General features: G+C 37.2%; 1 protein-coding gene across 1 annotated transcript; it reads left to right on the top strand.

Annotated features, from left to right (window-relative positions):
• The first annotated feature begins 522 nt into the window (after positions 1-522).
• On the top strand, positions 523-2781 carry LOC121632985 (60S ribosomal protein L19). The gene is made up of 6 exons (XM_041974829.1): positions 523-609; positions 1547-1653; positions 1748-1870; positions 2136-2256; positions 2380-2490; positions 2592-2781. Exons 1-6 carry the CDS (start codon positions 605-607, stop codon positions 2716-2718), a joined length of 594 nt encoding a protein of 197 aa, XP_041830763.1. The 5' UTR covers positions 523-604; the 3' UTR covers positions 2719-2781.
• The last annotated feature ends 8342 nt before the right edge of the window (positions 2782-11123 follow it).

Raw genomic sequence — 11123 nt, 5'->3', positions numbered from 1 at the left:
TCAAACTGGTTAAAATAAAAACGCAACAGTATAGATACAGAACATACATTATTCATGACATATTCATTTGTTGCCACTGCTGTGACTGTGTCCCTTTCATTCCACAAACTATGCAACCAGAAAACAGAACGTAAAGGAACACGCAAACATGCATGCAATCATTCAGGAAAACTGCTCTTTTATTTTCTTTAATCAATTTGTATTATGTATGTAGACGCTTATTTATTTATTATTCATTAGAAGAAACGCCGCAGCAATCAAAACAGCAATAACATATTCATAAAAAATAAACAGCGCACTCTAGTGGTCAAATAAATGTACAGCGACCATTTCATTGGACTGTACCACTGCCAGCACACTCAGAACAACTTACGCAGCTCATTTGGCTCAAGTATAACATTAGTCACATTTTCTAACTTTTCTATTTATTTGTTTTATAATAATAATAAATATTATTATTTACATTTTCACCACTCCCCGGTGTGCAGTTAAGTAAATTCAGGTATTTATCATAATCTCACAGTTAAGTCACCCACAACTATTACTATAATGGTAGGGACTCAATCGGTCTATTTCCTTCGTGTCTACCAAGCTAGCAGCATCCATGAGGTAAGCCAGATATTTGATATTTAATTTGACGGTTTTATCCTCAACAGACTTTGAAATGTTTACGAATTTGGTATATAAGGCTGCTGTGGTGACGCGAGCTGTGGTTAAGTCTAATAAGACCTGTATATTTGAACTGAAATGCTTGTTGGGCCTGTGTTTGTAGGCTAACCATGCTAACCAAGACAAGCCCCAACATGTCACAGAAACCATTGCTGCTTAGTTGTGTACCAGCAAACATCTCACCATTTCTGTTTATTAATGTCAGTCGAAGAAACTCAAGACAGTAACACTAAACGTGTGATTAGAAACGTTGACACCTCTATAAAGCTAACAGTATCTTGTTGGGTTAGGTAATATATTGCCTCTCCAGTTTGTTAATTGCTCCATCTTATAAGTCAAATCGTTTAAAGATAGATTATTACAAAGGGACTTTCTCTTAAAACCAAGCAGTTAAATTAATTTGACAACACACCGGAGAATTTATCCATTTATGTACAGCACTTTGTTTCAGCTGTGGTTGTTTTTAAAGGGTTATATAAATAAAGTTGAGCTGAGAAGCGGTATGTCATATCCTAAATTAAGTTTTTAGTTTTGTTACGCTATCTGTAACAAACATGAAATCTCTGCAGCTGTATACTATGCTGCCAGTGTGTGATTTAACTGGTCAAAGTTTCAAAGTAGTTTTTGAGTTGTTGCTCTCACTTCAGGGTTCAGGGAAATATCGAATTTGAAATTATTTAGGTGGTTTGGTTTCAATATTTTATTGTGTATGTGTGTGTATTTCCAAATTCAGTCATAAAACGAAAATTTCACTACATTAAAATATTTAAAACCTACCATCTTACTTGTTAGTGTCAGATCTTGTTTATATGTTTAATTCCATAGAAAAACATAAAGCGGTCAATAGCTGTGTTTAACATCTAATGTTGTCTTGCAGTATGCTCAGGCTCCAGAAGCGCTTGGCTTCCAGCGTCTTGCGCTGTGGCAAGAAGAAGGTGTGGTTGGACCCCAACGAAACCAATGAGATTGCTAATGCAAACTCTCGTGAGTAGTTTCCCTTGCAGTGCAGACTACTCTGTTTACAGGTTGGTCAAATTTCAGTTCTTTAACTTCTTTTATTAAATTGTTTGTGCTACAGGCCAGCAAATCCGAAAACTGGTAAAGGATGGGTTGATCATCAGGAAACCTGTGACTGTTCATTCCCGTGCTCGCTGCCGCAAGAACACACTGGCACGCCGCAAGGGTCGTCACATGGGTTATGGTGAGTGATTTTTTTTTTTTTTTTTTAGTTCATTGTTTCTTTTACATTTTTTCAATACAAGCGCTTTAATGTTGTTTTCACAGACTCTGGTTTTATCATAATGTTCATATTGTCTTTTGTATTTTCTGCCTAGTATAACAAAGTGAAAGTAAGCAATATCACATGATTGTATACTTTGGGATAAATTGTGGCTGTTACTGTATGCCAGTAGATTTTAATATACACAAAACAGTTTTATAATTTATTTGATTTTCTTCACTTCCAGGTAAGAGAAAGGGTACAGCCAATGCTCGTATGCCAGAGAAGTTGTCATGGATGCGGCGTATGAGAATCTTGCGTCGCCTTCTTCGTCGCTACAGGGAGTCCAAGAAAATTGACAGGCACATGTAAGTTTGTTTCTCAGCACTCATTACTTTTGACTAATCCAGTGTTGCTTTAGTTCCAGCTCCTGATCAAAAGGTTCTTTCTTTGAGATGTCCTGAGGTATGGTGTGTGTTCCTGTCCTCCAGGTATCACAGTCTGTATTTGAAGGCCAAGGGTAACGTTTTCAAAAACAAGCGCATCCTCATGGAGCACATCCATAAACTGAAGGCTGATAAGGCTCGCAAGAAGCTTCTGGCGTAAGTTTCGCTTTGTTTTCTTTTTGTCTTTGAGGCTGTGTATTGTTACGTGTTCATTGTGAAATGATTTTTTTTCTGTTGACGTCTCTGTACACATCCAGTGACCAGGCTGAGGCTCGTCGTACAAAGACGAAAGAGGCCCGTAAACGCAGAGAGGAGCGTCTTCTGGCCAAGAAAGAAGAGATTATCAAGAACTTGTCAAAGGAAGAGGAGACTGCAAAGAAATGAATTCGTATATAAAAAGTCTGTCAGGTTCAGCTTTTTGTTGTTAATAAATCTGGATAAAGGTGATTGTCATGTGTTATCATTTTCTGAACTGAGGACTGGATGAGAGGATGAAATTTGCAGAAAAGAAGCTGTTAGTCCTGTGGTGTAGTGATCTTGTATCAAAGCAGTATGTGTTGGACAAAATCATCATCCTTTAGACCTTGAAAAATAAGTTGGAAGAGGCTGCCTTCTTTGAAAGGATATATTTTATGTAACAATACCAGTTAAAAGATTGGATGTGCTTTTCCGGGCTGGTCTGAATATATTAGAAACTGCTGACCTACTGAGTTTTTTACACACAACATACAGAAAATGGTCTGAAAATGAGAAAATATCTTAGTTGCAGTTGTCTGGAAGGCCAGTGGAGAATGGACAGACTGGGGATAATAGAAAGGCAGCAATAACTCAACCACTCATTGCAATGAATGTTTGCAGAATACCATTTCTGAAAGCACATGTTAGGCCTTCAAGCAGGCTTAACGCGCTACCTACCCCACAGCTGGTGCCACTCCTTTCAGCTAAGAAGAGGAAACTGAAGCTACACTTCACACAGGCTCCTCAAAACTGGACAATAGCAGATTGGAAAAGTTTCTGGTCTGATGAGACTAATTTCAGCTGCCACATTCAGATAGTAGGGTCAACCTACCTACCTGAATAATGTTGCTGACCATGTCCATCTTCATGGACCACGGTGTTCCCATTTTCTGATGGCGAACCATGTCTGGAACACTTCACTTTGGGATGTGGTGGACTGGATCTGCGGCAACTGTTTGTTGCTTTCATGTCATTATGGGGTGAAATCACTGAGGAATGTTTCCAACTCCTTGTTGAATCTATGCAACCAAGAATTCAAGCAGTTTTGATGGCAGTTGGGGGATCCAAACTGGTACAAGCAAAGTGGACCTAAAATAGAAGTCAGTGAGTGTATATTTTGAGTGATGTCCAAATAAATAAATACTAGGGTGAGAGTTTCCAGCTTCCAACAGATGGCAGCAGAGCACCAAGTAGACATTTGCAGACTTGAGAGCTGTGATCAAAGAATTGATGCTCTTCAAGAGACATCTGCTTAGATTTGAGAAACTAGGCCATGCTCACAATAGCTTCTTACTAACAGGCTTTTTCACAAAAAGGAACGAGCTTTGTTCAAGTTCACTATTAGTCCAAGTTATTTTGACAATATATTTTCATGTATTATACACAGAAAAACTTGTAATTGTTCACTCATAAAGCAAACGGTTGCAACAGTTGTGCCACTCTGCTGAAATAAAACATTCATGTAGCACTTTCAAAAATATTTATAAAATAATGCTCACATGGTATTCCATTTGTTTAGTGGTATATTTTGGACCAGGAAGTTCATTTTTAATTCAGTATCTGGACATGCAGTGTAAACATGAGCATTGCTAAGCTGGAGCCTTTGGTGTAGTTAATCTGTCATGTATTACCTCACTTATACTAATAAGATGTGATTCTTAAACAACAAAATTTAGCTATATCTATTATTTTGTAAAACTCAGAACCCTTAAATTAGCTAGTTTTGTGTTTATGCTTCTTGCTTTTGGTTCTTTACACAAATAATTGAACAAAGGGGGTTAAGATTGTGTTCACTACAGCTGATGTAACCCCAGAGAGCTATTGATGTTTTTCTATCAATAGATTCTTTGTAGAATTTGTTATTTCTGCTTTTCCTTTAGGACAGTCATGGCAGCTAACACTGCTGCATCAATCCTTTACACAACCACTGTCAGCCAAACCTGGGCTACTTGTGCAAATTATGGCAAAGGCCATAAAAGAGTCAAACAGGTAAGAGAAAGAGTCATTATTCTTGGAGTAGATGGGTATCTGCTGTAGCCAGCAGTCTGCTTATCTTGACATTAAACACATTAATCAGATGGATGATGAAACACACTTATTAAACTCTGACAGCCTGCACAGTAATCTTGCAAAGGTGGAGAACTTTATCTGTACATTAGTGTATAAGGTGCAAAATGCATGAGAATTTCTTGGTTTGCTTCTAAGCTGAATGTCAGTCTTGACAAATTTCTACAATGCCGCCAGTAATCTAGTAATTCTTACATCCTGTTTGGGCCTTAGAGGACCAATTTTTGATGCACAGTGGAGAAAATGTGACTGAGGTGTCTGCAGATATTCCCACTAACTGCTGCAGACAAGCTCCTGTGTATCTGTGCTGTGGTATTTGTAGAAATTAAGGTTTAATAGTTATACTTCAGTTTTTTTTAAAACAAATAATGATTAGCAATTTCAGATAATTATGAATGGCACTATGACTTGAATTGTAATGTAAGTCCTGTTTAATCTTTGTTGCTAATTTAACTGGTGCAAAGCAAAGTGTACTGGTGGCAAAAAGTCTAATATATATATATATATATATATATATATATAAAAGAAGAACACAAACAAACTTTCAACTATTTATTCACACTCATTTTTAGAAGTGCATCACTCTGTAATGAGTGTATCATTACATGCATAAATAGTTTCACTGTACCTGTTTTCATTGGACTTCTTATAAATCAGAAATGAGCCAGTCTATGTTTGTTTCAAACATGCTTCTTAAATGTCAGGGTGCTGTCCACAATCACACCTAGATGCTTCACATGTATATTCTGCCATTTTACGATGATTTCAGAAAAAGAAAGAACAGTTCCTTAATACAGCAAAAAAAAAAAAAAAAAAAAGGGAAGAAAATGAACAAAAAATCCAAACAGCTATTTCATTCATAATCAGTGTAGGTGAACATGCAGCTGGTACATACATAAATGTAAACCACTGTAATGTTTCATACAACTGGATACTCACTTCTTGACTGATAAATTACTAATCTGAAAACAGTTAGCTTATAGCATAAGAATATATATTAATATGAAATTACATAATGCTTACTCTATAGTGTGAGGATGTCTCCCCCAGAGAATTGACCTTCCATTCACTGGTACTGGTACTGGTATCTATTTTAAGTTAGGATCATACTGGCTTATCTCCATGCATGAACAATAGGACCCTCAAGCTTCTGGAGGCTGCCCATGAATTGGGTTTCAAAGGCCTTGAGAAGCTGAGAAAAGCTTACACATCCTAATGCAGCTGCTTACCTTAGTAATGCTCAGCATCTTCAAGCACACTGTACTTCCACTGAACATTTAATTTAACTGCATGGAGTCATTACCCAACGGATCGTCACACAAAACCATCCAAATAAATAAACGCAAGCACTGCAGAAGGATGTCATAGAGACTACTGAAGGAGAAAACAGTCTTTGTGCTTTCAGGCCATTTTGCAGCTCAGTTAATGTATTTCTTCATTACCATGAGACACTCCTATTTCCTGAAGCGCGAGCCTTAATGGGATTAGATAAGGGGAAGAATATGAGCTGAAACGAAGCAGCGCTCTTTATTACATTTGGCCTTCAACCCAAAGGCAAATGGAGCACCCTCAAGAGTTCAGGAGATCTTCAATAACAATTGAAATGAGAAGGTGAAGGTAATTAAAGCAAGATTATATTTAAATATAAAAACAATTATCTTGCTGCTTTATGAATTATTTCACTATTGTCAGTCTGATGACCCTCTTTACACCACGTGTAGGGCTGTGACTGTTAGTGGTCCTCTTTTCTCATGCATAAAATCACTGTTTCTTCAACTTTTACAAGTTGGTATGAAGATTTTTCTGGATTCTGTTGGAGCTAATAAACATTAAGTGATGATAGTCACATAATCCTACACAGCAGCACAATTAACCCCATCCTCCCCTGTCAATCTTTCTTGTCCATCTAAAATATCTTTAGTATATCTTCCCTCACATGTTCACCTCAGTCTTTTACCAAATTGCTTCAGTTCATAGATGCAGGAATATGCCATCAGAACACATTCTGGGAGGATTCTGCAGGTTTATTTCCCTCATTCACATTAGATGATTAAAGGAGAGATTAACAGTGCTCCCTGATTCAGATCACAGATCAATCAGACAAACAACGCTGTCAGATCTTCTCTAGATAAACGCCTCAACCCCGTCCTTTTAAAATTATATTTTACACTCCTTCACACGCAGAATCTTATCTACATTCAGACACTGCTCAGCAACAAAAAAACTTCAATAAACTAGAGCACTTTCAACAAATCTTGAAGCGGGTTACCTGAAAGATCTTGTGACAGAAGATCTAGAATACAGAAAGTAATAAAACCTAAACTACCAACAGATCACAGTCAGCTGCTGCTCTTGAAAAGGGCACATCGACTGCACTCATTGCTTGGATTTTTCCAAGCTGCCGAAATGATTCATAGTGGCAGCTTTCTGGTCACATTTTGTTCAACCTCGGGCGACTGTCACCACTCTTCTGTTCTCTTGTACCTCTTATACTGAATAAATACCATCCAGCAAGCAACTTTACTTTAGGTTAAATATATATTTTGTGAAATGATCAGTTAACTGCAATAATCCAGCTCAACTAAACTTATATGCAAATCAAATCCAGAGCAGATCTATAGGAAAATGAGCCACATAGGAGTTATAGATCATTATTTATTTTAAGTTATGAAAAACAGACATGTGTTTTTCATCTTACTCTATATTATTAGTTCACCCACCTCCAGCACCACACTGACATCAGACAGTTTGAACCCTGCAGGATCGTGAAGTGAATTGTTAATAATGATTTGCAGATAAACAGGATGTTCTCTAAAGAAACACAAACATCAAACACAATTTTTCTAACAAGACAGCTTTTGTTTCAGCCTGTTTTTCTAAGTTGTTGCTTTTCTTGCTCAGTGCAGGATGATGTGGTTGCTGGGCACTCAAGCGTACAGATAGAGATAGAGGTCAGGGTGTATCGCATGGGGCAGACTGTCCAGTAACCTGATAAGGGATTTAATGCACACACAGCTTGCCACAGATTCACAGTGGCAGTAATGGAGACCATACAGTGTTAGGATCATAATTATCCCTTCAATGTCAAGATAATTTGGTTTCAAAACTTTCTGATATTTTTGCAAATGTCACAACCCACACGTTGCACTGTCTCTTCAGGCGCAGGTATTTTAGATAAGAACCATTTGAGTATTATTAAAATTCTTTTCTATGACAAGTACATATCATAAACTGTATGTTAGGATGTCAGTTTTGTGACATTTCATTTTTCAAAATGTCTACATCTCTTTGCTCTGTCTCTGTTTACAGACTAATTTAACATCTTAATTTTGGTCCTAAATTACAGTTGGAGTCCCACAAATACACTTGTCAGTTAGGATTTGAAAATGCAGTCACAACTTAAGAGCAGACCAAAGTGAATGCCAAACAGAGCAACGTTAATCCCTGCTGCTCCAGCACAGAAATTAAAGTTTTGTTTCATAATAAATTAGTCAGATTGGCACATCCATTACTAAATGAGTAAAATGCTGAATAAAACTGTGTTCTGTTGCTGTATGATATGATAATTAATTTAGTTTTTGCTGGAAGGTCATGAACGTTAATGTATTTTGTCTGTGGTTAAAAAAAATGGAAACGTAATCAAATTGTTTATAGAGGTTTTTAAGCCACCAAATTTTAATCATTTGCTGAAAGTAAGTCAAACCAAGGAAGATACAGCAGAAATGCACTATGTGAGAAGAGAGAAAAGAAAAACAAGCCTCCAGGATATAGAGGGAAGTGAAGCAAAGTTAGAGCTGAAAAAAAAGTGAGGAGCTGAAGTTCAGAGAGAGGACAGCATACATCAGCAGATATCATTACAATAAGAACAGCAGGCAGCGCATCAGTTGCATTATACACTCGGATACCTGCTGCAGAAAGAAGTCTCCTCACACATCTTTAATATCAGAGACATCCTGAAATGTTCAAGTATGAAAATTATGTTCGTGAGCAGGAAGGAAATGGACCAAATGGACTTCTACATAAAAAAGAAGATTAAAGAAGCAGAACAACCTGACCCAGAGAGGGTTAAAGTAAGATGAATGTCTTAGAAATCAAATTTGATCTTTGGAAAACATGTTTTCAAAGTGAATCATCAGATTTTCAGATATCCTTTTGAATAAAAGGAAACAATGAGTGATCATCAGCTATATTTTAATTAATTATAAAAATAAATCTCTTGTTCAGATATTTTTTTACCATGAATATTAATTGCATAAATGATTATTAAATGTATATATTGTGACAGATCCCAGGAAGAATAGCTGTAGCTTTTTGCAGTGGCTAATGAGGATCATAATAAATTAAATGAACTTTTGTGGAATAGATAGTAAGTTTGAAAATTCAGTAGACAGAGAGAGTTCTGAGTCTTAACTTTTCAATCTAGTTAGTCAGGTACTTCTAGTATCACACTGTCCTCATCTTTCTTCTCACCAGATCTTCATTTCTCATCCCTGCCATATTTGTCAAAAGTATCCACTTTGTAAGTACATAACAGACAATGCAGGACTTATTAGTAACTCTTTCCCCTGTCTTGTCTATTCTTCAATATGTTAAATAGTTTGCTTGACTCATATTTCTCACTGTCACAACAGAATTGTTGACTTGGGTGAAAAGAGAATAAAGAGAGCTTCAGCTGATAGAGAGCAAAGCATCTTTTGCAGAGTAGCTCCAGTCGTCCTTCAATTACTGCAGCTTGAAGAGGATAGACCCCAAAGTTTGTGACATACACCTGACTGGAAGCACGAATTGTAAATTTCTTTTTCATACCTGCACAAAACATATTTTTTGGTCTTTAGTGGGAATATAGCACTAGGCTCTACCAGCGTAAGCCCATTGTAAGGAAAGCTACGAAGTCTCTGCATGTCTACTCAAAGATGTAAAGAAAAGAGCTGATGTAGAGTAGCTAAAAAATTTATGTTCAGATCCACAAATACACTGGAATATGAGTCTAAAAGAAAAGGTAGGGGATAAAAAGCCTGCCCATTGGATTTCAAATGCTTTTCTTAGTGACTTAATGGAGTTGGAAGTTTGGTTTTAAGATTTTAAAGGATGTTGGATTTGAGGGATGAGGTTGGTAGGTGAAGCAGAAAGAGTTTTGTTGTCCAGCTGAGGCAACAATAAAGAATGAGATCAAGATTTCTGAGTAATTTGCTGCTCTAAACCAAAGACCATTAACTTTGATCAGCATGTCGAGTAAAAACCAAAATCTGACTTTTTATTTTATTATATAAGATGTTATTATTCCTAATTAATCAGTGATATTTGAGAAAACAGCATATCAACTGCTTTGAATCAATTATTTTTGCTCCATGCTACAGTGTAATATCATTCAAGTGTTGCCATGCTACAGTGCAGTATGATAATGTTGAAATTATTATACAATGTAACTTGAAGCTGTATGTAACTGAGAAACCAGGACACTTAAATGACAAAAAGAGTGTGCTATGTTTACCCAGTAATTAGGGGGATGGAAAATCTACTTTGACTGCATATCTAATACAGAGTTGCAGCCTAATGTGGAGATAAATCACCAGAGGGCCTGCCGTCATTAACAAGCATAAACACTGTAGCAGACTGACCCCTTTAAAACTTCTTGATCAAAAGAAGTGGATAAAATCAAGCTGTAAATATATTAAACACTCTGCTTACCAGCAAAGAGCTGCATCCTGGTGTCCTTGTCTACTAATTGTGCTGCTTGATGCTTAGAGATTTTCTCTTTGCAGGCAAGTCAAGGGGCCAACAATCACATTAAACATTACAGCCCAAAGGTTGAGGATGGAGCAGAAAGTGAAGGGGGGGGGGAGTGGTCATCACCCATGATTAAAGGGTGTACTGGGTGAAAGGCTGTGGAGTTTAATCTGCAGTGTGCAGCTGTGGTGTGAAAGCTCCGAGAGCAGATGTGTGGAGGTGGGGTGGATCTGCAAGACAGAACGCCTTGTTGCATTTTATAAGGTGTCATGCGCTTAATTCAGAAAAACATCTGTGATAACCAGAGAAACAACCATCTGCCATACAAAACATCTTTCATTCACCTCAAGTTATAAGGATAAGGTGCACAAAGAGCTATTACAGAGACAAACATTTGTTATGCTTTTTATTCGTGTTAGAAAACAGAGATATTTGGCACAATGATTGAATGAATGAAGCGATGAAAATAATGTTACCCCTAATTTTCCTCACAGTTATTGTAATTGTGCATTATTTCATCCTTTTGTTTAAAACAGCTAATTTAAAAGTGATGTGGCCCCCTATTAGGAGGAGGCTGAAGCTTAGGAGGAAGAGCAGTTGTCTTCCAACCAGAACGTAGGCGGATCGATTCCAGGCTTCCACTGACTACATATCGAAGTGTCCTTGGGCAAGACACTTTACCCCACGTTGCCTCCCGATGTGCCTATCGGGGTGTGAACGTGTGTGTGTGAATGGGTGAATGTGATATGTAGTGTAAA

The sequence above is a fragment of the Melanotaenia boesemani genome, chromosome 21 (assembly GCF_017639745.1).
Source record: "Melanotaenia boesemani isolate fMelBoe1 chromosome 21, fMelBoe1.pri, whole genome shotgun sequence".
Taxonomy (NCBI): domain Eukaryota; kingdom Metazoa; phylum Chordata; class Actinopteri; order Atheriniformes; family Melanotaeniidae; genus Melanotaenia; species Melanotaenia boesemani.
This window is presented reverse-complemented; position numbering and strand designations above follow the sequence as displayed.

What these genes read in the sequence shown, in the direction of transcription:
- LOC121632985 (XM_041974829.1), top strand. An exon ending in GATTGCTAATGCAAACTCTC is followed by an intron (nt 1,654 to 1,747) that starts GTGAGTAGTTTC and finishes TTTGTGCTACAG; the next exon opens with GCCAGCAAATCCGAAAACTG. An exon ending in GGGTCGTCACATGGGTTATG is followed by an intron (nt 1,871 to 2,135) that starts GTGAGTGATTTT and finishes CTTCACTTCCAG; the next exon opens with GTAAGAGAAAGGGTACAGCC.